Source organism: Muntiacus reevesi, chromosome 11 (genome assembly GCF_963930625.1).
Source record: "Muntiacus reevesi chromosome 11, mMunRee1.1, whole genome shotgun sequence".
NCBI classification, from domain to species: domain Eukaryota; kingdom Metazoa; phylum Chordata; class Mammalia; order Artiodactyla; family Cervidae; genus Muntiacus; species Muntiacus reevesi.
This window is the reverse complement of record NC_089259.1, coordinates 20,030,205-20,056,898: the sequence shown is the minus strand read 5'-3', so window position 1 is coordinate 20,056,898 and position 26,694 is coordinate 20,030,205. Positions and strand designations below refer to the sequence as shown.

The 26,694-nt window shown below is 41.8% G+C and overlaps 1 protein-coding gene across 1 annotated transcript in view; it reads left to right on the top strand.

Annotated features, from left to right (window-relative positions):
- The first annotated feature begins 11,148 nt into the window (after positions 1-11,148).
- The window catches only part of NEK5 (NIMA related kinase 5), a 52,979-nt gene continuing 37,433 nt past the window's right edge, over positions 11,149-26,694 (top strand). The window contains exons 1-5 of the mRNA XM_065901792.1: positions 11,149-11,265; positions 17,520-17,616; positions 23,313-23,410; positions 26,136-26,219; positions 26,307-26,377. Of these exons, the coding sequence (XP_065757864.1) occupies positions 11,149-11,265; positions 17,520-17,616; positions 23,313-23,410; positions 26,136-26,219; positions 26,307-26,377 (467 nt within the window). The remainder of the gene's footprint in view (positions 11,266-17,519; positions 17,617-23,312; positions 23,411-26,135; positions 26,220-26,306; positions 26,378-26,694) is intronic.

The following is a 26,694-nucleotide window of genomic DNA, read 5'->3' as shown; positions in this document are numbered from 1 at the left end:
AGTATGCATATAAAGCAGTTTCCAAACTGTTAACCTTCACCCTTGTGAGGAACAATTTACCAACTAAAGTACACAGTTTATGTCTTGCTCCTATTGTCTTTAGCCTTATAGTTTCTAGTCAAAACACCATTTCCCAGAATGACTTATGTTAGCTTTTTTTTTTTTCTTTTTTTAAAATCACGATCTTGAAGACTATCAGCCAGACTTGCCTGTAAGTTTCCAGGAGGTTCCAGTGGAGGCATGGGTCAACAGTGGCCTGCTGCAGCGTCAGGAGCATGGAATACAATAGTTCTGGGAGCTGCTGGCATAAGTCCTTTTGAAGGAGGTCACCATTACCCCTACCATAGTTGACCTCAGGCTAAACTACAGGGAGGGAACACAGCCCCACCCATCAATAGGAAATTACATTAAAGCTTTACTGAGCAAGGCCCTGCCCATCACAGCAAGACCCAGAATGCCCTACAGCCAGTCCCTCCCATCAAGAAGCTTCCACAAACCTCTTATCCACCAGAGGGCAGACAGGATGAAAAGCACAATCACAGAAAACTAACCAAACTAATCACATGGACCACATCCTTGTCTAACTCAGTGAAACTATGAGCCATGCCATGTGGAACCACCCAAGATGGATGGGTCATGGTGGAGAGTCCTGACAAAACATAGTCCACTGGAGAAAGGAATGGCAAGCCACTTTAGTATTCTTGCCTTGAGAACCCCATGAACAGTATGAAAAGGCAAAAAGATATGACGCTGAAAGATGAACTCCCCAAGTCATTAGGTGCCCAATATAGTTCCAGAGAAGACTGGAGAAATAGCTCCAGAAAGAATGAAGAGGCTGAGCCAAAGCAAAAACAATGCCCAGTTGTGGATGTGACTGGTGATGGAAGTCAAGTCCGATGTAAAAAAACAATATTGCGTAGGAAGCTGGAATGTTAGGTCCATGAATCAAGGTAAATTCAGTTAAGTTCAGTTGCTCATTCGCGTCTGACCGTTTGTGACCCCGTGGACTGCAGCAAACCAGGCCTCCCTTTCCATCACCAACTCCTGGAGTTTACTCAAACTCCTGTCCATTCACTTGGTAATGCCATGCAAGCATCTCATCCACTGTCCTCCCCTTCTCCTCCCTCCTTCAATCTTTCCCAGCATCAGGGTCTTTTTCAGTGAGTAAAGTATTGGAGTTTCAGTGTCAGCATCAGTCCTTCGAATGAATATTCAGGACTGATTTTCCTGAGGATGGACTGGTTGGATCTCCTTGCAGACCAAGGGACTCAAGAGTCTTCTCCAACACCACAGTTCAAAAGCATCAATTCTTTGGCACTCAGCTTTCTTTATAGTCCAGCTCTCATATCCATACATGACTACTTGAAAAACCAGAGCTTTGATTAGACAGACCTTTGTTGGCAAACTAATGTCTCTGCTTTCTAATATTTTGTCTAGGTTTGTCATAACTTTCCTTCCAAGGAGTAAGCGTCTTTTAATTTCACGACGGCAGTCACCATCTACAGTGATTTTGGAGCCCCCCCAAATAAAGTCAGCCACTGTTTCCACTGTTTCCCCATCTATTTGCCATGAAGTGATGGGACCAGATGCCATGATCTTAGTTTTTTTAATGTTGAGTTTTAAGCCAGGTTTTTCACTCTCCTCTTTCACTTTCATCAAGAGGCTCTTTAGTTCTTCTCGCTTTCTGCCATAAGGGTGGTGTCATCTGTATATCTGAGGTTATTGATATTTCTCTTAGCAATCTGGGTTCCAGCTTGTGCTTCATCCAGCCCGGAATTTTGCATGATGTACTCTGCATATAAGTTAAATAAGCAGAGTGACAATATATAGCCTTGACTTACACCTTTCCCGATGTGGAACCAGTCTGTTTTTCCATATCCAATTCTAACTGTTGCTTCTTGACCTGCATACAGATTTCTCAGGAGGCAGGTCAAGTGGTCTGGTATTCCCATCTCTTGCAGAATTTTCCACAGTTTGTTGTGATCCACACAGTCAAAGGCTTTGGTATAGCCAATAAAGCAGAAGTAGATGTTTTTCTGGAACTCTCTTGCTCTTTCTATGATCCAATGGATGTTGGTAATTTGATCTCTGGTTCCTCTGCCTTTTCTAAATCCAGTTTGAACATCTGGAAGTTCATGGTTCACGTACTGTTGAAGTCTGGCTTGGAGAATTTTGAGCACACAGTGGAGTTTTCCAAATTTGCTGGCATATTGAGTGCAGCACTTTCACAGCATCATCTTTTAGGATTTGAAATAGTTCAACTGTAATCCCATCACCTGCATTAGCTTTGTTCATAGTAATCCTTTCTAAGGCCCACTTAACTTCACATTCCAGGATGTCTGGCTCTAGGTGAGTGATCACACCGTCATGATTATCTGGGTCATAAAGATTTTTTTTGTATAGTTCTTCTGTGTATTCTTGCCACTTCTTCTTAATATCTTCTGCTTCTGTTAGGTCCATACCATTTCTGTCCTTTATTGTGCCCATGTTTACATGAAATGTTCCCTTGGTATCTCTAAGTTTCTTGAAGAGATCTCTAGTCTTTCCCATTCTATTGTTTTCCTCTATTTCTTTGCACTGATCACTGAGGAAGGCTTTCTTATCTCTCCTTGCTATTCTTTGGAACTCTGCATTCAAATGGGTTTATCTTTCCTTTTCTCCTTTGCCTTTTGCTTTTCTTCTTTTCACAGCTATTTGTAAGGCCTCCTCAGACAACCATTTTGCCTTTTTGCATTTCTTTTTCTTGGGGATGGTTGACCACTGCCTCCTGTATAATGTCACGAACCTTGTCCATAGTTCTGTAAGTTGTCAAACAGGAGAAAGCAAGAGTGAACATCGATATTTTATGAATCAGTGAACTAAAATGGGCCAGAATGGGTGAATTTAATTCAGATGACCGTTACATCTACTACTGTCCTTTTCATCATATGGGACTGGAATGCAAAAGTAGGAAGTCAAGAGTTACCTGGAGTAACAGGCAAGTTTGGCCTTGGAATACAAAATGAAGCAGGGCAACGGCTAACAGAGTTCTGCCAAGAGAATGCACTAGTCATGACAAATACCCTCTTCCAACAACACAAGAGACGACTCTACATGTGGACATCACCAGATGGTCAATACTGAAATCATATTGATTATATTCTTTGCAGTCAAACATGGTGAAGCTCTATACAGCCAGCAAAAGCAAGACTGGGGGCTGAATGTAGCTCAGATCATGAACTCCTTATTGCCAAACCCAGACTTAAATTGAAGAAAGTAGGGGAAACCACTACACCATTCAGTTACGACCTAAATCAAATCCCTCACTATTATACAGTAGAATGACAAATAGATTCAAGGGATTAGACCTGATAGACAGAGTGCCTGAAGAACTATGGACGGAGGTTCGTGACATTGTACAGGAGGCAGTGATCAAGACCATCCCCAAGAAAAAGAATTGCAAAAAGGCAAAATGGTTGTCTGAGGAGGCCTTACAACCAGCTGAGAAAAGAAGAGAAGCAAAAGGCAAAGGAGAAAAGGAAAGATACACCCATCTGAATGCAGAGTTACAAAGAATAGCAAGGAGAGATAAAAAAGCTTTCCTCAGTGATCAGTGCAAAGAAATAGAAGAAAACAGTAGAATGGGAAAGGCTAGAGATCTCTTCATGAAAATTAGAGTTACCAAGGGAATGCTTCATGCAAAAATGGGCACAATAAAGAACAGAAACAGTATGGACCTAATAGAAGCAGAAGATATTAAGAAAAAGTGGCAAGAATACACAGAAGTACTATACAAAAAAGATCTTCATGACCCAGATTAACATGATGGTGTGATCACTCACCTAGAGCCAGACATCCTGGACTGCAAAGTCAAATGGGCATTAGCAAGCATCACAAAGGTAATGGAGATGATGGAATTCCAGCTGAGCAATTTCAAATCCTAAAAGATGATGCTGTGAAAGTGCTGCACTCAATAAATATGCCGGCAAATTCGGAAAACTCAGCAGTGGCCACAGGACTGGAAAAGGTCAGTTTTCATTCCAATTCCAAAGAAAGGTAATGCCAGAGAATGCTCAAACTACCACACAGTTGCACTCATCTCACATGCTAGCAAAATAATGCTCAAAATTCTCCAAGCCAGGCTTCAACAGTACGTAAACTGAGAACTTCCAGATGTTCAAGCTGGATTTAGAAAAGCAGAGGAACAAGAGATCAAATTGCCAACATTCACTGAATCATAGAAAGAGCAAGAGAGTTCCAGAAAAACATCTATTTCTGCTTTATTGACTATGCTAAAGCCTTTGACTGTGTGGATCACAACAAACTGTGGAAAATTCTGCAAGAGATGGGAATACCAGACCACTTGACCTGCTTCCTGAGAAAACTGTATGCAGGTCAAGAAGTATCAGTTAGAACTGGACATGGAACAATGGACTGGTTCCACATCGGGAAAGGAGTACATTAAGGCTATATATTGTCACCCTACTTATTTAACTTATATGCAGAGTACATCATGCAAAATTCCAGGCCGGATGAAGCACAAGATGGAATCCAGATTGCCAAGAGAAATATCAATAACCTCAGATATACAGATGACACCACCCTTATGGCAGAAGTTGAAGAGAAACTAAAGAGCCTCTTGATGAAAGTGAAAGAGGAGAGTGAAAAACCTGGCTTAAAACTCAACATTAAAAAAACTAAGATCATGGCATCTGGTCCCATCACTTCATGGCAAATAGATGGGGAAACAGTGGAAACAGTGACAGATTTTATTTGGGGGGGCTCCAAAATCACTGCAGATGGTGACTGCAGTCATAAAATTAAAAGACGTTTGCTCCTTGGAAGAAAAGCTATGACCAAACTAGACAGCACATTAAAAAGCAGAGACATTAGTTTGCCAACAAAGGTCTGTCTAGTCAAAGCTCTGATTTTTCCAGTAGTTGTGTATGGATGTGAGAGTTGGACCATTAAGAAAGCTGAGCACCGAGGAATTAATGTTTTTGAACTGTGGTGTTGGAGAAGACTCTTGAGAGTCCCTTGCACTGCAAGTCAAGTGACTTGACTTGTCAAACGAGTCAATCCTAAAGGAAATCAGTCCTAAATATTCATTGGAAGGACTGATGCTGAAGCTGAAGCCCCAGTACTTTGGCCATCTGATGGGAAGAACTGACTCACTGGAAAAGACCCTGATGCCAGGAAGGTTTGAAGGCAGGAGAACAAGGGAACGACAAAGGATGAGATGGTTGAATGGCATCACTGACTGGATGGATATGAATTTGAACAAGCTTCGGGAGTTGGTGATGGACAGGGAAGTCTGGCAGGCTGCAGTTCACGGGGTGGCAAAGAGTCGAACACAACTGAGCTACTGAACTGACTGATCTTGAAGACATTCAACAATTAATGTAGGCAGGGATGGTTTTAAGGATATTTCCAGGTAACCAGCTTCCATAAATACTGTTTTTGATACCTCTTAGTTATCTCAAATTTTAGCACTGTCCGGGGTGGGAACACTTCCAAACCAATCATCAAAGGAAACTTAAAACTGTATAGTTATTGAGTGGCTGAATGAATTCTGATGGGAAAGATAATTTACAAGGGTTTGGCTTATAATAGAATTTCAAGAAACTCTAATGGGTGATTAGAACACAATTTTAGTGATGGATTACTATATGATTCTTGACATACAACTAGGCAAGAACTGAGAATCACTTTTAGCAAAAAATTCCAATTCCATTTGCTGACATGAATGATGCTTTTCTGGACTTTTGCAGCTTAAAAAGAAAGATTAGAGTGAGAATTGATGAAATAAAATTATTTTAAGTCAGGATAAGAAACAATTTAAACATAAAAATTTCTCTCTGCCAATTTGGACCACTGCCCCCTTTCAGTGAGTATTGTGTTTGTGGGTTATAGCTTAGTCCCCTCAGAAGACACAGGCATGTCTGCTCCCCCCCAAAACACAAACAAAAAGGCAATTTTCTCTTGGGGTCAGCAAGGGGATAACGTTTCTTTCTTAATCATGTTGGACTATGTTAACTGTCAATATGTTACTTTGACATTATCACCCTTTGGACCACTAATTTTAATGAATTTTTTAAAGCATATGATTAAGAAATAGAAATTAACTTCCATTTATATGATAGGGTGATCAGGAAGCTTTTGAGTCATGAAAAACATTACGTATGGAAATATGAGTTCAATGAGAAAGGAATGATGTTCTGAAGGAAAGCTTCTGATTCTTAAAGAACAGCTTCCTTTTTTATTAACTTAACAGATGATGCCGGGTTTCAGATCGCCATGGTATCTACATTCCGTTGGTTATGTTTCACTTGTGTCAGTATTTGTAATTGCTGGAAATTACATCTTTTTAGCTCCTTAAACAGGTAATGAAACGTTTCCGACGGCAGCTTGATGTACAGTGGGAGAGAGGATTGGAAGCAGGGCGATGGGGCGGTGCTGAGGGAGCGTGTTTTGTAGACCGCTGGGCAGCAGCCAGTCTCCTAAGGGGACCCCACGGAGGCCGCCCGCTGCGGCCAGAAGAGCAGGGCTCCGCTCTAGTCGCCATCTCTTGGCAGTATCTGAGACCCTGCACGAGAAACTCTTCCTGCCTCAGTCCCGCTCAATTGTAAAACTGGGTAACTACTACCTTCCTTGCTCGGTTGTTGCAAAGTATAGAGATAATATATGCAAAGCATCTGGTACACCGTCAGCTTGTGGAGTGTTAGCAGAGGTGTCCGGACCCTCTTCCGGGTGGACCGTGTGGGCGCGTCCCCGACCGCTCGCGCCCCGCGCCCCTCCCGCCTTCCCCCGCGCAGCTCCGCCCCGGCAGCCCGCCCGGAGGCGCCACAGCCGGGGAACCCTGCCCCACCCAGGACGCTTCTTTCGCCCAGCGAAGCAGGTAAGCAACGGGCGGCGCCCTCAGTCTGGACCCGGAGCTGCCCCCCAGGGCTCCCGGAGCCGCGGGGAAGGCTGCAGCCCCCGCCTGCGAAGGCGCGCTCTGCTGGGGAGCTGCCTTGGGTCCCGCGCCGCGTCGGTCTCCATGGCAACGCGCTGAGCTCCGGGCTCCTGGCTCCAGCGGAGGTCTGCAGCCCTCCAGCCCGCCGCCACCCGGAGTGTTCCTAAGGGAGCGAGAGTTTCCCCCGACCCCGAAACTTAGGGGCTTCTACCCGCTGGTGCCTCCTGGGCGGGGGCCTCTCGGTGGCTCATTCCCCGCGCTGGTGGCTCTAAGTTCCCATTCCGCGTCCGCCTCCCTCAACACCGGGCCCTCAGGTGTCCCCAGCCTCCCCTGGCTGCGGAGCTGGCTCCCATTCTATACCCCTAATCGTCCCCTCTTCCTACACTGACAGATTACTCAGAAACATAACCTGTCTTCTCACTCAGTTTTTTAAAATCAGCCATGATGCCCTAACCGTAGTCGTGTGTGTGTGTGTGTGTGTGTGTGTGGTGTTAGTCTCCATGGACTATAACTCTCCAGGCTCCTCTGCCCGTGTGTGTGTGTGTGTGTGTGTGTGTGTGTGTGTGTGTGTGTGGTGTTAGTCTCCATGGACTATAACTCTCCAGGCTCCTCTGCCCATGTGTGTGTGTGTGTGTGTGTGTGTGGTGTTAGTCTCCATGGACTATAACTCTCCAGGCTCCTCTGCCCATAGGAATCTCCAGGTGTGTGTGGGTGTGTGTGTGTGTGTGTGGTGTTAGTCTCCATGGACTATAACTCTCCAGGCTCCTCTGCCCGTGTGTGTGTGTGTGTGTGTGTGTGTGTGTGTGTGGTGTTAGTCTCCATGGACTATAACTCTCCAGGCTCCTCTGCCCATGTGTGTGTGTGTGTGTGTGTGTGTGTGTGTGTGTGTGTGTGTGTGTGTGTGTGTGTGGTGTTAGTCTCCATGGACTATAACTCTCCAGGCTCCTCTGCCCATGTGTGTGTGTGTGTGTGTGTGTGTGGTGTTAGTCTCCATGGACTATAACTCTCCAGGCTCCTCTGCCCATAGGAATCTCCAGGTGTGTGTGTGTGTGTGTGTGTGTGTGTGTGTGTGTGTGTGTGTGTGTGTGTGTGTGTGTGTGTGTGTGTGGTGTTAGTCTCCATGGACTATAACTCTCCAGGCTCCTCTGCCCATAGGAATCTCCAGGTGTGTGTGTGTGTGTGTGTGTGTGTGTGTGTGTGTGTGTGTGTGTGTGTGTGTGTGTGGTGTTAGTCTCCATGGACTATAACTCTCCAGGCTCTCCAGGTGTGTGTGGGTGTGTGTGTGTGTGTGTGTGTGGTGTTAGTCTCCATGGACTATAACTCTCCAGGCTCCTCTGTCCATAGGAATCTCCAGGCAAGAATACTGGAGTGGGTTGCCATTCCTTCTCCAGGGATCGAACCCAGGTCTCCGGCATTGCGCAAATTCTTTGCTGTCTGAGACACAAAGAAAGTAGTGGCTACCATAGTCTAATGGGAAAAAGGAATGGAACAGCTTACCCAAAGCCCCCAAGGCTGGTGGCTGGCAGAGGGGCGCCAGACCAGGCAGCTTTCAGAGAGGTGGGAGGTGATCAGAGCCAAGTGCTGGGCCCCCAGGACCTGCCAGAGACAGTTCAGAAACAACCCTATGGGGCTTCCTTGTGGCTCAGTGGCCTGCCAACGCAGGGGAGGGATTGGTCCCTCTGTAACAGGAGAGAAAGGAGCAGGGCACAACTTTAGAAAGAGTGAGACAGCCCAGGGATACGACATAAACCATTTAGAATCAAATGGGACCAAGATGGCAGGCAAGACTAGACCTTGATCCTCAATCAGCAAGTGAAATGACACACCCAGAGGTGCCCTGACAGTTCTTAAGGCACTGTCAAAAGACCAAGGAGTGGGAGGTAGCCCAAATCCTGGAAATCTCCACCCCCTCCCCCAAATAGTTAGAATAATCCTCCCACTCATTAGCATATGAAATTACCCAACCTGTAAAAACTAACCATGCCACACTTTACAGCCACACTCGCCCTTTGCGATGGCCGACACTCTGTGGAGTGCACTTCTCTCTGAATCTGAATAAATCCGCTTCTTACCTATCACTTTGTTTCTCACTGAATTCTTTCAGTGATGAGGCATCAAGAACCTGAGCTACATTATGTCCTGAAACCAGGTACTGTGGGTTTTGGCTGGGTTTGAGTCCCAGCCACGTGGGTTCGAGTCCCAGTTCGAGGTAAACGATTTCACCTCCCTGGCCCTGGGGGATCCCTCGTGCTGGGGAGCAGTCAAAACCGGTCAGTCAGGAATACTGAGCCTGTGCTGTAGAGCCCCAGGAGCTCACGTGCCCTGGAGCCTGTGGTCTGCAACAAGAGAGGCCCCTGTAAAGAGAGCTTGTCACCGCCGCTGTAGAGTGGCCACTGCTCTCTGCAACTCAAGAAAAGCCCAGGCAGCACCGAAGACCCAGCACAGCCAAAATAAATAAAATTTTAAAAAAAGAAAAGAATCAACCCGGAAGGGAATCACTGGCCCATCTTTTTGCCCACGGGCTATTGACGGTGTGTCCGTGTTACAAGCACAGTGTTTCCCGAGAGATAGTAGAGGAAAGGGGATCACCCCACTTACTACCCAGGGGGACTTCACCTTCCCCGCTCGAGAAGCCAGGATCCCGGGCTGAGGGTGACCAACCCAAACCAAAGAAGCTTAAGTGCCAAAAGGAATTTCAGGCCTTGTAATAAAAACTGAAGATAACTGACCCAGTAGGCGTGGATGGGGCTTTTGTGCCCCCTTGCCATCCTGAATCTTATCAGGTAAATCTAAATGCCATAGTGCCTGTCTTTATCATCAAGTCAATATTTCAGTCTGTCAATGCTTGGTACTACTATGAAGAAGTAGTGAACTAGCAGGGAGTCACCTAATAAGGACAGCCACAAACTTTTAGATCTCTGCTCCCAGGAGCAGTCTGGCCAGTGGAGGAATGATTTTTCCGAAATGGTGAACAGTTCTTGGTAAATATCCGAGCAAAACAAGGTCCAGTCAAGCCTCGATTTGACACATAGTTGCATTCCCCGAAAATTCAATGTTAATTAAAGTTGCGCTAAACGTATTTTGCATTTAGATGTAAAATAGTTTGGTAGTAGCCACAGACAATTATAAACCGATTTTTCCATGCACACGAATGTGTTTGGAGACGTTCTAAGGAGGCGAGCTGCTGGATAATCCTTTACTATGCAGGGCCGTCCCTTGCATCACAGAATCTTAATATCTCAGACCTTGTGTGTGTGTGCTCAGTCGTGTCCGACTCTTTGTGACCCTGTGGACTGTATCCCGCTATCCTCCTCTGTCCCTGGAATTTTCCAGGCAAGATTACTGGAATGCATTGCCATTTCCTACTCCAGAGGATCCTCCCGACCCAGGAATTGAACCCACATCTTCTGTGTCTCCTGCATCGGTAGGTGGATTCTTTATCACTGAGCCACCTGCGAAGTCCTATCTCAGACCTTGCTGGGCTTTGCTTAGCCACTCAGTTGTGTCTGACTCTGTGTGACCCTATGGACTTGTAGCCTGCCAGGCTCCTCTGTCCATGGAATTCTCCAGGCCAGAAGACTGGAGTGGGTAGCCTTTTCCTTCTCCAGGGGCTCTTCCCAACCCAGGGATCAAACCCAGGTCTCCTGCATTGCAGGCGGATTCTTTACCATCTAAGCCACCAGGGAAGCCAATGGCTTCTAAATAAGGTAGTATCGGCCTCTCCCATCTCTGGGAAGGGGAAAAACTCTGGAAGTTTCCAAAATGTCCCGTAGGGGGCAGTGCTTCCCCTTTGAGAAAGGCAACTGTGAAACCACACAAGCAGAAGCTTTGTGCTTCCTAGAGGTGCCAAGATGAGGATATTATGTTTTTCTTTCTCAGAACAAACTTGGAAAACAGGAATTGTTATTTCCATTTTAGAAATTAGGAAAGTGAGGTTTTATGAAGTTAAGTGACTTGCCCAAGATCACCACACTAGGTTGTATCAAAGGTGAGCTGTAGCCCAAGTCTGAGGTCCGGGCCTGCTAAGAGGCTCTGTCTCACTTTGGTGGTTTTACCTGTAGCCACAAGGAAAGTTAGATGACTTAGTCTTGGCAAAATTAGAATGAAGGTTTTAGCAAAACAAGCTCTGTTACATTGTAGTGGTCAATTTTCTGACTTCATGTGCAATAAAATTTCATTGCTCTCATTTCAGGTAACTCCATGTGTTGGAGACCATGGATCAATATGACGTGATTAAAGCCATTGGGGAAGGTGCCTTTGGGAAAGCGTACTTGGCCAAAAGGAAATCGGATAGTGAGCACTGTGTTATAAAAGAGATCAATTTTGAAAAGGTAAAGTTAAGAAGTTACAATTCATGTTCATTTTCAGTGCTATATTCAGCTAGCTTTTAATCCAATTTGTCAAGGAGACGCATCTTTTTCTTTTTTTTTTAACAAGTATGAGTGAGTTGACTTTTGTTTGTTCAGTCTTCTAAACCCATTGTCCAAATAGCAACCAGTGATCTTATTTTTATTTTAAAATTTTATTTTGTTTTTTGACTGCCTCTCTCATCATGGGGGATCTTAATTTCCCCCACCAGGAATTGAACCCATGACTCCTGCAGTGGAAGCAGGGAGTCTTAACCACTGGACCAACAGGGAAGTTTGAAATGGTTTTTTTTTTCAGAAGAAAAGAAAAAACAATGTCATCACCCTGTCTACTATGGTACTCCTTACAGTGATAACATCTTTTTTTAATATCCTATGGCATGTCTATGGGAGGCCCCTTCTCCCTAGCTTTGACTCCTCTATTTTGCACAAGGGTGGTACATTTCCTCTGTCACTCCTAATATAGGTCACTTCCACAAGGAGACCTTCCCCAAACATCCTATCTAAGACAACTCCCTGACTTTAATCACTCCTTATCACACCAGCCTGGTTTATTTTCTCAGTAGCATTTACAATGATCTGGGATTACTCTGTTCATTTATTTCTTATCTGTCTCTTCCAGCATGCAGAACCATGCCAGCACATAATATTGCTCAAAAATATTGCTCAGAAATATTTATGAAATGCATTGAAGGAATGGAAGGAAACCATATATTATTATTAGTCTGATATTTTTGGAGAATAATTAAATATATTTAATTTAAGAGGAATTATTTTGGCTAAATTCCCTAGAAACTTTTGCTAATTAAGAAAATAGTATGTGTAGAATGGCCACCTGATGTGAACAGCTGACTCACTGGAAAAGAGGGCATCTGCCTTCAGTCTTTTCCTGATGCTGGGAAAGATAGAGGGTAGAAGGAGAAGAGGGCATCAGAGGATGAGATGGATGGATGGCATCACCAGTGCAATGGATGTGAACTTGGGCAAACTTTGGGAGATGGTGAGGGACAGGGAGGCCTAGTGTGCTGCAGTCCATGGGGTCACAAAGAGTCGGATATGACTGGGCGACTGAACGACAACATGTGTAGAGTGACACAATTTTCGTAAAAATATATGCATTATCTCTGTATATAGGTATGTATATTCCCACAGATATATTCTCATAGGCATAAGAAACATACTAGATAGTTTTATCTGGGTGGAATGTGGGGTTATGAGTAATTTTTGCCTTGTACTTTTGTATCAGTTCAGTCTGCGGATTAGTTTTGACAGCCCTCTCTGATTTGTTCGCAAATTCCCTTTCAACCTCCTCTTCACATCCTTTTCTTTTTTCCTACATACAGATCCCTCCCACTCCAGCCTCTGTGCTTGCCCAAGGGGCTCCTTCTTCCAAGAAGGTTTTTGCCTGCCCAGGAAGACTCGACTTGTTCAGGGCTGAGCCCTAGGAGAGTTTCCAGGACTTTCCCACTCTAAGTAATCTCCCTTTCTTTGTCAGCGCCATAGATTTTATTCATAATGCAGTTCTGATACTGAATGTTTTCTACTTTGCTGTGCTTAAGCTGTTTATTTTGTACCCTCTCCTCCAAACTGTATGTTCTTTGCAGGCAGAATCCGTGTCTTTTTCATCTTGGTATTCAAAACAGCAGCTAAGAATGCTTCGCACCAGTAGCGGTTCAGTAAATCCTTATTGGATTGATGATTCAATGCATAGATACTTTCAGGCCTTCTAGCTCTATTGTTAAGCTGGTACATACTTTGCTGTTGCTGTTCAGTTGCTCAGTTGTGTCCGACGCTTTGCCACCCAATGAACTGCAGCACGCCAGGCCTCCCTGCCCTTCACTATATCCTGGAGTTTGCTCAAACTCATGTTCAGTAAGTCGATGATGCCGTCCAACCATCTCATCCTCTGTTGCCCCCTTCTCTTCTTGCCTTCAATGGATCTTTTCTAATGAGTCAGCTTTTCAAATCAGGTGGCCAAAGTATTGGCGCTTCGGGTTCAGCCATCAGTCCTTCCAATGAATATTCAGGGTTTTTTGTTTTAGGATTGACTAGTTTGATTTCCTTGCAGTCCAAGGGACTCTCAAGAGTTTTCTCCAGCACCACAGTTCGAAAGCATCAATTCTTCCACACTCAGCCTTCTTCATGGTCCAACTCTCACATCCGTACATGACTACTGAAAAAATCATAGCTTTGACTATACATTGTTTTGTCAGCAAAATGATATCTCTGCTTTTTAATATGCTGTCTAGATTTGTCATAGTTTTTCTTCCAAGGAGCAAGCGTCTTAGAAATGATCAGTTCAGTTCAGTCGCTCAGTCGTATCTGACTCTTTGCGACCTCATGGACTGTGATGCCATCCAACCATCTCATCCTCTGTTGTCCCCTTCTCCTCCCGCCTTCAGTCTTTCCCAGCATCAGGGTCTTTTCCAATGAGCTGCCTCTTCGCATCAGGTGGTCAAAGTATTGGAGTTTGAGCTTCAGCATCAGTCCTTCCAATGACTACTCAGGACTGATTTCCTTTAAGATTGACTGGTTGGATCTCCTTGCAGTGCGAGGGACTCTTAAGAGTCTTCAACATCGCAGTTCAAAAGCATCAATTCTTCAGCGTCAAAAGCATCAGTGTTAGAAATTATAAAACCATTTAAATTCTAAGTAAAGAAAAAGCCACGTGGGAGGTGAATCCTCTATAGAAATATATATTAATGCATTTTTTAACATTTCTCTCACTCTTTAGTGTATGTAATTAAACAAACTGACTTTATATATTTCTAATAGAGCCCTGAATTTTTTCACTCATGAAGACCATAGTCCTCATGCTGTAAATAAGTAGAATTTATATGAGGGAGGCTGTTGTTATCATTATTTTCCTGTATCTCTTTGTGTTATCAAATTTGCCTGGCAACATCTGTGTCACAGAATTAATATTTTTTACTTCTTCCTTTCTACCCTAATGTAGTTTTTCATTCTTATCTCGAGAAATTTACATTTCTTCTCAGCTCTCCAGCACCTCTCCATGAAGCAAACTCTAGACTCCAGAACTTAAATTGCCAATTTTTTTTTACAGGTACCAAAAAGCTATGAATTTTCTCTTATCCTACCGTTATCAAGCATATTCTTTTATATCTTGCCTTCAAAAATGTATCCTTTTTATTGTGAACACTAAAGTATTCGTTGAGGAAATTTTGAAAAAACTGTAGGGAAAAATAAGATTACTTAGAGGAAAATAAAAAATCACTTACAATCTCTCTCTTTATCACTGTTAACATTATGGTGAACTTCTCTCCAGGCTACTTTTAATGCATAAACGTACCTTATAAGTTATTAGACTATATTAGAGTGATTGATATCATGCTGGATATATTCTTTTATATCAGCTTTTTACTCAGTATATTGTAAACATTTTTTCATTTCAATGTTTTCATGTAATAAAATGTTCTCATATAGTAACATCAAATGTTTATAGTAATGGTGGACACCTAGCATAGGTCAGTTATCCCGGGTGTTTCACTTATATTAATCTATTTAATCCTCACAACAACCCGAAAAGGTGGATCTTGTTATCCTCATTGTTCAGGTGAAGGGGGTGGGGCTCAATGAGGTTAAGTGATTTGCTTACTGACCAACAGACCCTTCTAACTCTTCCCGTGTTCTTTCTGCTGTAACTCTGTTCTTCCCTGGATTGTTGATGGATGCAGTGTGACATTAGGTTCAAAATATTGTATCATAATTTATCTAACTCTTTTTCTATTTCAGATAATTATATTACTTGATTTTTTTGCTGTGATTAAATAGCATTTAATATATAGAGTAAGTTACTTTTCTTAAGCAAACTGTGTACTCATGTTTATCTACATGTACTTTAAATTAAAAGGTCTAACAATTTACAGCAATTACTCTTAAGGAATCAGTGGGAAGGAAAGGGGGAAGTTTTACTTTCATCTTATTCATTTTTTCTGACTTAAAATATTCTTTCAAATCATAAGTATATATTGTTAATTGAAAACTAATAATAAAAAAACCTAATAGTAAAGAACTGTAATGAAGGCTTTTGTATGAGAACACTTGGGCACATACGTTTTGATTATTTTCTTTGGATAAATTTCTAGAAGCATTAATAAGTTAAAAATAGGAGCATTTTTAGACATTAAAAAATTGTTTTCCTGGAAAGATTTTTACCATCTTATATAAATATTTACCCCAGAAATATACAAGTGCCATTTTCTGCTTTCTGGTTAACTATGGGTATTAACTTTCTTTTGTCTTCATTAGTTCCACAGATGAAATATTATATTAATTTTTGTTTTAGTCTTTTTTCTTCTGATTACTGAGTGAGGTTGAATCTATTTCTGGGCCATTTTTAACTTCTTTTATTTTTTTGAGAGTTGTCTAGTCATGTATTTTCCCATATTTCTATTGGCATACATAGTTGCTTTTTTTTTATTTGCCAGAACTCCTTAGATGTTATAAATACAAAAATCTGTCATACATATTGCCAGTATTTTTACCTAACTATAAAAATGCAGTTCTATACCTATGTTTTCCTTTCAATTTTGTTTATAATATTCTTTTGAAAAAATAGTAGTTTTAAATTAACATAGTTAAGTAGCTAAGTCTGTTCATCCAGTAGGCATACTTCAGTTATTTTTATTTTGAAATTCATATGTACTAATTATGCAATTTAAATAGGGAGAAAGATACTGAAGCTCACAAGACTTAAGGAATTTACTGAAGGATACATAACTAGGAGACAGTAAAGCTGGGATTGAGAATGTTAATTTTTTTTTAATTGTTAAATCTAAATGAGGATGAGAAATGGGGGAACTCACACATTATGTGTGAGCCAAATGTTGAAAGTCATTACAGAGGGAACTGTGGAGAGGACCAGTGACTCGGAGGGTGGGACAGCCGGACCAGAAGTCAGAGTAGCAATGATGAAGTATCAAAAATGAGGAAGAAAAGGTAGAAATGAGATGTGGCCACTGTCACTGGCACCAAAACATTTGAAAAATATTGTCCATAGATGAGTAATAGAATAAGAGTGAGGGCGGGAGAGAAACAGGTGAGGGAGATTAAGAGGTACAGACCTCTAGTTGCAAAATAAATCAGTTATGTGTATTAAATGAACAGCATGGGGAACATAGTGAGTAATTATGTAATATCTTCATATAGTGACAGATGGTAACTAGACTTATGAAGATCACTTTGAAATGCATAGAAATTTTAAATCACTATGTTATGTGATGAAAACTGATATAGTGTTACAAGTCAATTTTATTTCAAAAACAAACTCAGAAAAAAAGATCAAAATTATGGTATGGGGAGGGAGAAATGGATGAAGGTGGTCAGCAGGTACAAACTTCCAGTTATAAGATAAATAAGAACTGTGGATGTAATGTACAATATGATAAATATAATTAACATTGCTATTTGTTATATATATAAAAGTTGTTAAGAGAGTAAATCCTGCACTATCGTCACAAGGTAAAAAAAATTGTTTTTCTATTTCTTTAATTTTGTGTGTATATGTGATGATGGATGTTTGCTAAACTTATTGTTCTAATTATTTCATGGTGTGTGTAAGTCAAATCGTTGTGCTATATACTTTAAAAGTATACAGTGCTATATGTTATTATATCTCAATAAAACTGGGAGGAAAGGTAATAATAAAAGCAAATTAATTAGTTTTTAAAAAAAGAAAAGGAAATATATCAAATCTAAAATGAAGTCACAAGAGACAAATTTTATTTGAAAGCGAAAAATGTAGTAATCTTAACATAGAACTTTCCTGGTCTGATTGATGTGATGTGTGACATTTAATTTTTTTAGATTTCATTTGTTTCTTCTCAGCTGTGATTGCTGCTGGAACATTGCATTTTTTTAAACCAATTCTTTTGCTGCTGAAAGATAAATATTAAACTAACTTTCCTTGAGATGACTAAATAATTGACACGGTACACTAATTCAACTGAGCTTATAACACAGCAGAACTTTACCAGAAATACTTATTTTCTTGTTTCTGATTGTCATTGGCAAACTGTTGACTAGACACAGGAGACTATTAATTCTAGAAAGGTCATTTCCTGCCATTGAGAGATCAGTTTCAGAAGTGCCATTAAAAGTCAGTGAAATCCTGCAGAATTTTCCATGACAGCGAGCAGAAAGCTTATTCATGGAAGCAATTATCTTTATAGACTACTTTGTCTCTTGATATAATTTAGATGCCCATCCGAGAAAAAGAAGCTTCCAAGAAAGAAGTCGTTCTTCTGGCAAAGATGAAACATCCCAACATTGTAACCTTCTTCAGTTCATTTCAAGGTTTGACTTCTTATATTCTTAAAGTATTTTAATAAAGTGTCAGCATGCAGATATCCATATAAGATAGGATCCTGAGAACTGTGTATAAATTAATTTCTGTGACTGGATTCATTGTCCCATTTACTTAAATTTATTTTTCATCATCTTGATTTATACTCAGCTGAGTTTTTGTAGACAGTTTTCCTAAATTTCCTTAAGTTTTCCCACCTGTCTTTAATTTTTACTCCCTCAAATAGTTAATAATGGTTGTCTTAGCTTTGCTGCAGTAAGAACTTGCAGTGGCCTACAAGAATACCGTCTGTGTCTCACTCATGTTACATGCTGGCTGTGGTTGGGTGGGGTCTTTTTTATTACAAACTCTTTTTGGGCCACGCCACACGGCTTATGGGGTCTTAGTTCTCCCCCGCCAGGGCCCACCTCGTGAAAGCACCAAGTTCTAAAGTTCTAACCACTGGTCTCGCCCGGGAATTCCCTGATGGGGACTTGAAGTCTGGGGCCCCGGCTGAAGGAGCAGCTCGGGTCGGAAGCAGGCTGTTCTGAGCAAAAGGGCAGGACACGGAGCCCAGCGCGTCCTCACCCTAGAGCCCTGCTGGGATGGGGCATGTTTCTTCCTTCCCCCATGCCCTCGCATTCGGGGGGCAAAGCAGACCCTCCGCCAGCCCTGAGGACGGGGCGGTGGTGGAGGTGCCCTGACTCTGAGTCCCGGTGTGTGTGGGGGCAGTGAATGGGCCAGTGCAGTCCTCTTTCAGAGAGGCAGCCAGGCCGCTGGCCGGAATAGAGGGGAAACTTGAAGGAAGCAAGCCTTCTTCTCTGTGCACCTAAGTACATTTCTTCTGCCTTCATCCATTACTCGACTCCAGAGGTTAAAAAAAAAAAACCCAAAAAAGCAATGGTCAGAGACCATTCATTCACTTAACAAATATTTACTGAGTGCTCACTGTATACATTTTTCTAGGTTCCAGGAATACTCAGTGAACAAAGAAAGCAAACAAAAATGCCTGTCCTTTGTGACTCTAACACTCTAGTGGGAAGAGACAGACCGTAAACACAGAGGCAGCATGTCTGGTGTTTCAAGGCTGTGTTGGGGCTGTGTATGCCCACAGTTCACCCAGCACGGGGTGGGGTGAGGGGTGGGGCGGTGTGTACTTGAATTCATAGGTTGGAAGTAGTTCATGGAGCAGGAATGTTACCTAGATATCTTTAAGCACCATCAGCGGTCTATTAATAAAAATCAGTAAAGTTTTGTTTTTTGCCTCATTGTGGCATGTGGGGTCTTAGTTCCCTGACCAGGGATCGAACCCACACCCTTGCAGTGAAAACTCAGTGTCTTAGTCACTGGACCTCCAAGGAAGCCCCAGTCAACAAAATTTAAAAGCTGTTTTTTTGAGCGTCTACAGTCTGCTGGGCACTGTGTTTCTTAGAAATTAAACCACTGCATGCAAAATAGCTTTCTGTGTTTCTTACAAATGAAAACTGGGTACAGTCTCTAAAAGACGGCTCAGGACACGTCTGAGGTCTTTGGGAGTCGAGAGTACACGTGAGCAGGGAACCGAGTTGTACCGAGTAGCTTTTAAGGGGCAGCCACTGAATAAGGTGCCCTCTATTCCTGTTCATTGGTTCCTACAACGACACTGGACGACAGCCTTCCTTTTCCTCACTCTGTGGGTTATTTTTGTGGCTCTCTGCATCTGGCAAGTCTCCGCTCGTTGTCAGGCCTTCTCTGAGAGCACAGTGCAAGTTACAGCCCCCTGTGCTGATCTCGCCAGCACTTCAGTACCGTGAGTGTGTCCATTCATATACGCCATTAGGAATTGGTCTAATATTTGTCTCCCTTTAAGACAGTAAACATAACGGATTCTTTTGCTCACCACTTGCTCCTCAGCAGCTGGCACATAGTAGGTGCTCAGGCACATTAGTGGAATGAGTACTTGGGCTGCCTGGACCATTTAGGAGAGTGGAGTCTGTCCTTACTCCATGTGAATTGGACCTCTGAGGCTGGTTTACACTGGATACCCTTATCAAATGAGAGGTCATTTTTTTTACAGCATCAATAATCTTTGCTGACTTTGTTTATGTTGTACACTTAAACTTTCTTATGACTCCCTCTTCCTTTTCATAACTAGAGCACCCCTGTGTTTAGGAAAACCAGAGCTATTGTGATGCCTTTGCGTTTTTCCTGGCAGATGGTTGGAACTTGAAACTTAGAGCTTGTCTGAAAGCCTCAGAGGTCCTTGTAACACCTGGCTGTAGAGAGTGTGGGGAAAGCCTTTGTTTATCCTCCAACAGCTCATCTCTAAACAAAAGAACCACAGCTCTAGTGCATTACATATTTGTCAATGGAAAGTAGAAGTTTTTATAAGTTTCAAGCAGCAGGAGGAGAATAAGGAGAATGCAGTAAGATTTTCTTAAGGCTAAATTAAAAAATACTTATATATGTATTTATTTGACTGTGCTGGGTCTTAGTTGTGGCATGTGAACTCTTAGTTGAAGCGCGTGGCTTCTAGTTCCCTGACCAGGAATTGAACCTGGGCCCCCTTCATTGGGAACACAGAGTCGTAAGCCTCTGGACCACCAGGGAAGTCCCCATCAGGCTCAGTTAATTCCACTTAAATTCCTTAAGTAAACATTTATCAAGTACCTCTAATAGGCTGAACACAGCCTGGGTCTTGGGGGTAAATCAATGAGCAAAATGGGTTCACATCCCCGCACTGCTCTTTTCTGTGGCTGTATAACCATCGAACAGGAATTTAGTAGCTTAAACAGGCACCTCCCAATTTTATCTAGCTCCTGCAGTAAGCCTGGGCTTGGTTTAGCTGGATTCTTTGCATAGGGTCTCCCATAGTTGAAATCAAGATGGTAACTGTGTCTGTAGCCTCCCTCACCCGAGGCCCAGAGTTCTCTTCTAGGCTCATGTACGTTGTTGGCAGATTTCATTTACTGCACTTGTAGTACTGAGATGTCTGCTTTGTGCATACTATTAACTGGGAGTGGTCGTCTTCTGCTAGAGACCAACCTCCCTCCCTGTCACGTGGCCCCTTCAACAGGCCCTCTCCAGCATGGCATCTCTCTGTTTCTGCCGTCTAGATCCAGATTTAAGTGGCTCTTGTGATTAGGTCAAGCCCAGGTGTATAATCTCCTTTTCCTGTTAACTCAAAGTCAGCTGCTTAGTAACTTTAATTATATCAGCAAATCCCCTTTGCTATGCAACGTGACATTTGATGGAGTGATATCCCGTATTTACAGGTTCCATTCTCACTCAAGGGGAGAGAGTTCACAGGGTGTGTGCATTAGGGTCATCTGAGAGTTCTACTGCTCTTCAGCTGTGGTGTTCACATTCCAGGGGTAAAATGAGGGGTGCTGTGTGCTAAGTTGCTTCAGTCATGACCGACTCTTTGCGACCTTATGGACTGTAGCCTGCCAGGCTCCTCTGTGGGATTCTCCAGGCAAGAATACTGGAGTGGGTTGCCATTTCCTCCTCCAGGGGATCTTCCCCACCCAGGGATTGACTCCGTGTCTCTTATGTCTCCTGCATTGGCAGGCAGATTCTTTACCGCTAGCGCTAGACAGGCAATAAATGTAAATACAACTAATAAGTACATTATGTAGTTTGTTGTTTAAAATTCTTTTTTAAAGAATATATTTTACTGATAATGGCCTCATGGGGTCTTAGTTGTAGCCTGCAGGATCTTTGATCTTGATTGCAGTATGTGAGCTCTTAGTTGCAGAATTTGGGTGCTAGTTCCCTGACCAGGGATTGAACTCTGGCCCCTTGCATTGGAAGCTCAGAGTCTTTACCACTGGACCGTCCGGGAAGTCCCTGATAACCCCTTTAAAGTTGATTTAAGCTACTTGAAAGAAAAAGGTAGCAAATGATAGAATCTGGCAAGAAGAGTCTGACATTTAGTGGATACTCAAATAACTACAGAGCAAGATGCTAGCAAGATTAACAGTTGGTGGCAAGCCTGATTTTGTGCGATTCCTTTATTAAGCTCCTTCCATGTGCCAGGTACAAGGAATGCAGAAAAGCCAAGTGTGGAGTCGTTCCTCAGGGAACAAACTAGTGGGAGAAACAAGTTAGTAGAAGTCCTTAACCTAGTAAGAACCCATCTGTTAGTTGTTTGGTAAAGAAAAAAGCTGATGAAGCAGAAAACCATACAAACTTATTTTAATCTGTAAATGCATGATCATTTGCCAGACTTTTGATGTAAGATCAAAGCCTTGTCTTTGATTATGAATCCACTTACTGGACTTCTGAGCATTCTTTGTTTTGTAGGTGCCCCTCATCTGCAATTTATAATTTCCAGTTTCTGTTCTTTAGAGTGGAGTAAGAATTCACAGATACTCTCTCTGTGCACCTTCCTTTGAAAGCTTCCCAGTTATTTCCCATTTGTCCCACCCAGCATTTAGCTTAATGACTTTTTTTTTTAAGCTACTCACTTTTACTGGGTCCTTCACAGCATTTAATGTAGTTCTTGTAGAAGCAATCACATCTTTTCCCATTCATCTCTCATCACTTTATATAAAAATTAAAATAGCAAGTATCAGTTCAGTTCAGTTGCTCGGTCGTGTCCGACTCTTGGCGACCCCATGGACTGCAGCACACCAGGCCTCCCTGTCCATCACCAACTCCCGGAGTTTACTCAAACTCACGTCCATTGTTTGGTGTCCATTGTTTGATGTCAGTGATGCCATCCAACCATCTCATCCTCTGTCGTCCCCTTCTCTTCCTGCCTTCAATCTTTCCAAGCATCAGGGTCTTTTCAAATAGATTTGGGAATGAATGCAATGATCCTGGTAAGAACCAGTGAGGGCAGAGGAAGCATAGTTGAGTCCAGTCACCACCAGGGTAAGCTTGAGCAGCAACAATCATGGAGGGTGCCCAGCAATCTAGGATGTAGGTCAGGCAGAGATCAGTTAAAAGAAATTTGACTGGGACTTCCCTGACGGTCCAGTGGTTAAGAATCCACATTGTAATGCAGAGGATGCAGGTTCGATTCCTGGTTGGGGAAATTAAGATCCCACGTGCTGTGGAGCAACTAAGCCTGCACACCACATCTACTAGGGTTGAGCTCTTTGGAGCCCATGTGCCCCAACTGGAGCATCCATTGGCCACAGTGAAATTCCGAGTGCTGCAGCTAAGACCTGACTCAGCCAAATACATAAATAAAATATTTTAAAAAGAGTGTCAACAGTACTCAATAATTTAAATAAAAGTTTATACTTAAATTTAAGGGTCTGATCATTCTTTTAGTGGTGTTGAAAATGATTCACAGCTGTTGTGTTATAGCACATTTCCAGTCTCCTGCAGGAATGTATTAAAAATAATTGCTCATATTTATTGAACTCATTATGTGCAGGTATTGTTCTAAGTATGTGACGTGGATTAACTCATTTAAAAGATGAAGTGAACAAAGATAAGGCAATCCCAAGAGGAGTGTCCACATTATCATCTTCATCTGGCAGATGAGATAATGAAGCCCAGAAAAATTAAAGTAACTTGCCCAGAGTCACAGAGCTAAGAAATTTAAGTGGTGAAGTGGGATTAGAGCCCAGTCCATCTTGATTCTACAGCCAGAGTGTTTAGCTATTATATTCTGCATTTTTCTGTTACATTCTCCACCTTCTAGAATTTGAAAGGCAAGTAATTAGTAAATATCTGAAACCTATCCAGCATCAAATGATGCCTTTTTTTACAGAGAACAACAGACTGTTTATTGTGATGGAGTATTGTGATGGCGGGGATCTCATGAAAAGGATCAGAAGACAACGGGGAGTGTTATTTAGTGAAGATCAGGTAGAAACTCTTCCAATTTGCCTGTTTATTTATATTGTGGATTAAAGTTATAATTTCATAAGTAATAGACTGTGTTCATATGAAGCATGATTGGTGGAAGAGAAATTCAAACTATAAAAATAATGGCTTGGTATTTTTTTTTTACAATGTCAATGTTCATTTATTTTTTCTTTTTCTTTTTATCTTTTAAATTATGAAAAGTATGATAACACATTTATAGGAGACTTGGAAAATTCAGAGCAAAGTTACATATGATCCTACTATATATTATTAATACAATTATTTTTTTAAATAGCTATATTAAGATTTTTAGTAGGCGTTTCAATATCAAACTCTCAAAAATTTATAGAATGAATATACCTAAAAGTGGAAGGATATGGTAGACCTGAAAAGAACCATGAAATAATTCAACATAATTAAGATTTATACAATTTTCATACAATAGTAGGATACAAATTCTATTCAAGTCACCATAAACTAGGAGACCACTGGAATATATCCAGGGACATAAAACAAGGTGCAGAAATTTCATAGTCTAAAGGTATTGAAATCATATAGAGTCTGTTCTCTTATCACTGTGGAATCATGTTAGAAATCAATATCAAAAGATATTTGAAAATAACCCACATATTTTCAAGTGCAGTCTGACATTTGCCAAGAGAGACCTTCCACTTAGCCATTGAAGGCCTCAGTAAAGTTAGGAGACTGAAAAACCAGAAGGTGACTACAGAGAAGAAAGCATTTAAATGAGAAATTAACCTAGCCTAGAACATGTTTGCAATTGAACTTAAATTGCATCTCTGTTTGAGAGTGAACTTTGCTTGAGAAAGGACAGTATCTTATTTTTGGATAGTCTCATGTAGGTTGCCCCTGAGATAGATCTTAGTGGTTGAAAAAAAAGTGAATGAGGATGTTCCTTAGCCACTTAAAATGTGATGTATTTATAGCTTCACTCTTCTTTCTTTTACCAGTGAGTACTCTGTTTTAAAATAGATTTCCCACTTTGCTGGGGAGGATAGAAGCTCTTTTTAGCAATGGCTATTTAGTTTCATTGGTTATTAAGAGAGAGAAGAGAAAAGGTGAAGAGTAATGGCCTCAATTCCCATTTTCTCTGAGCACAAACACATTTTTCTTCTGTACTTTGAGCATCCTTTGATACCCTCTTAGAACTTTTACTCCTGAAGGAGACAAGTGTTTGTAGCGGGGAAGAACTGGACTCGCGGGCTGTGTGATTGAAGGGAAAGGCCTCGGTCATGAGCAGGAACAAGAATGGCCCGCCAGCTTTCTTCAAGCCCTTTGCTTCTTTATTCTCTTTTAGCATTTAAAAGCCCTGATAATTTCCTCTTTGATTTAAAGTTCAATGTTGTGAATGTGTGAGTGATTAAAGAATTAATATCCCTAACCTCTGTAAATTTAATCAAGCATTCTCCCTATGCTCATCAATATTAAATATTAAATTTTATACTTGTAGAAACCTCCTTTCTTCTTACCTAATCTATTACTTTGCCACATTTAATAAAAATACTTTTCTCTACATAAGTTTGAATTACATTTCCCGTGATTGAGAAAGAAGTAAAATTACAACTGATGGATTTTCCTGGTGGTCCAGTGGTTCAGATTCTGCACTTCCACTGCAAGTGACAAGGGTTTGATCCCTGGTCGGCGAACTAAGGGCTTCCCTTGTGGCTCAGACAGTAAAGAATCTGCCTGCAATGTGGGAGACCCGGATTCGATCCCTGGGTTAGGAAGATCCCCTGGAGAAAGGAATGGCTACCCACTCCAGTATTTTTGCCTGAAGAATCCCCCGGGACAAAGGATCCTGGCAGGCTACAGTCCATGGGGTCGCAAAGAGTCGGACACGACTAAAGCAACTTAACACACAGACTGGGCCCTAAGATTCCACATGCTGCACAGCACAGCCAAAAAAAAATTACAAGTGAGTCTTAGTACCTGGAATAGTTTTTTTCCCAATTGTTTTCTTCTCTCTTTTTGGTGGACAGAGAACCATTGAAGTTTTAGAATTGTTTAAATAAATCTCTATCGGCATCTGGGTGCAAGCATGTAGGCTCAGTTGTGTTTTCCTACTGCAGGGGACCTTCGGGACCCAGGGATCGAACCTGTGTCTCTTGCATCTCCTGAACGGGCAGGCAAATTCTTCACCACCTGGGAACCTGTCTACAGTGGCTCAGTGGTGAAGAATCTACCTTCGCGGTTCGATCCCTGGGTCAGGAAGATCCCCTGGAGAAGGGCATGGTGACTCACTCTAGTATTCTTTCCTTGAGAATCCCATGCACAGAGGAGCCTGCAGGGCTACAGTCCATGGGGTGGCAGAGAGTTGGACATGACTAAAGTGACTTAGCACAGCAGAGCAGTTTAATAAAAAGACTCATGGTCAGCTAAGATAAAATAAAATCATAACTAAGAAATAAAATTCAGCCCCCTGCATTTTGGGAGCGCAATCTTAGCCACTGGGCCACGAGGGAAGTCCCCTGTTTATCTTTTTTTGTGTGCAGTGTTCCTTTTCATACCAACATGTTTGGGTTGCCTTTTCACACTTGCATTTTTCCAGCTGTAGGGAGAACATAGTATGGTATGATGGTATATCTGTTCACTTCATTTATGTAACCACACACACAAATATATTATTTCTCTCTTCGTGCATGCTATCATTGAAGATATTTCAGTGATCACCAGACTGCTCACTAGTTTTATGTTCCCTCTACAGATTCTGAGTTGGTTTGTACAGATTTCTCTAGGACTGAAACATATTCACGACAGGAAGGTTTTACACAGGGACATAAAAACACAGGTAACGGCTCAGAGACAAAATCAAGAAGAATAGATCTTTTATTTTCTTGAAATATCTCCAACAACTTAGCCTTTTCTCCACTTATAGAATGTTTTTCTTAGCAAGAACGGAATGGTTGCAAAGCTTGGGGACTTTGGTATTGCAAGGGTCTTGAACAAGTAAGTACTTTTAAAAATCATTTTTCCTTCTGTTCATAACAGCCAAAATACGTATTTTTAGGTATGAAGAATTAAGAGGGTATTAAGAGCTTGGTTTCCCAATAATTTTGGATAATTGTTTATATAAGTATATTAAAGTATTCAGATGGTACGTTGAGATTAAAATTTGTGAGACATATCCTGGCATAGTAGAATGGTGTTGGCAATGCTATATAGTGTGATATAAGCTGATCAAATGAGATGTGACTGAAATGTATGTAAAGTTAGTGAGCATTTTGTGAAACAGGAAAATTAACATGTGCTTAGGAGAGTATATT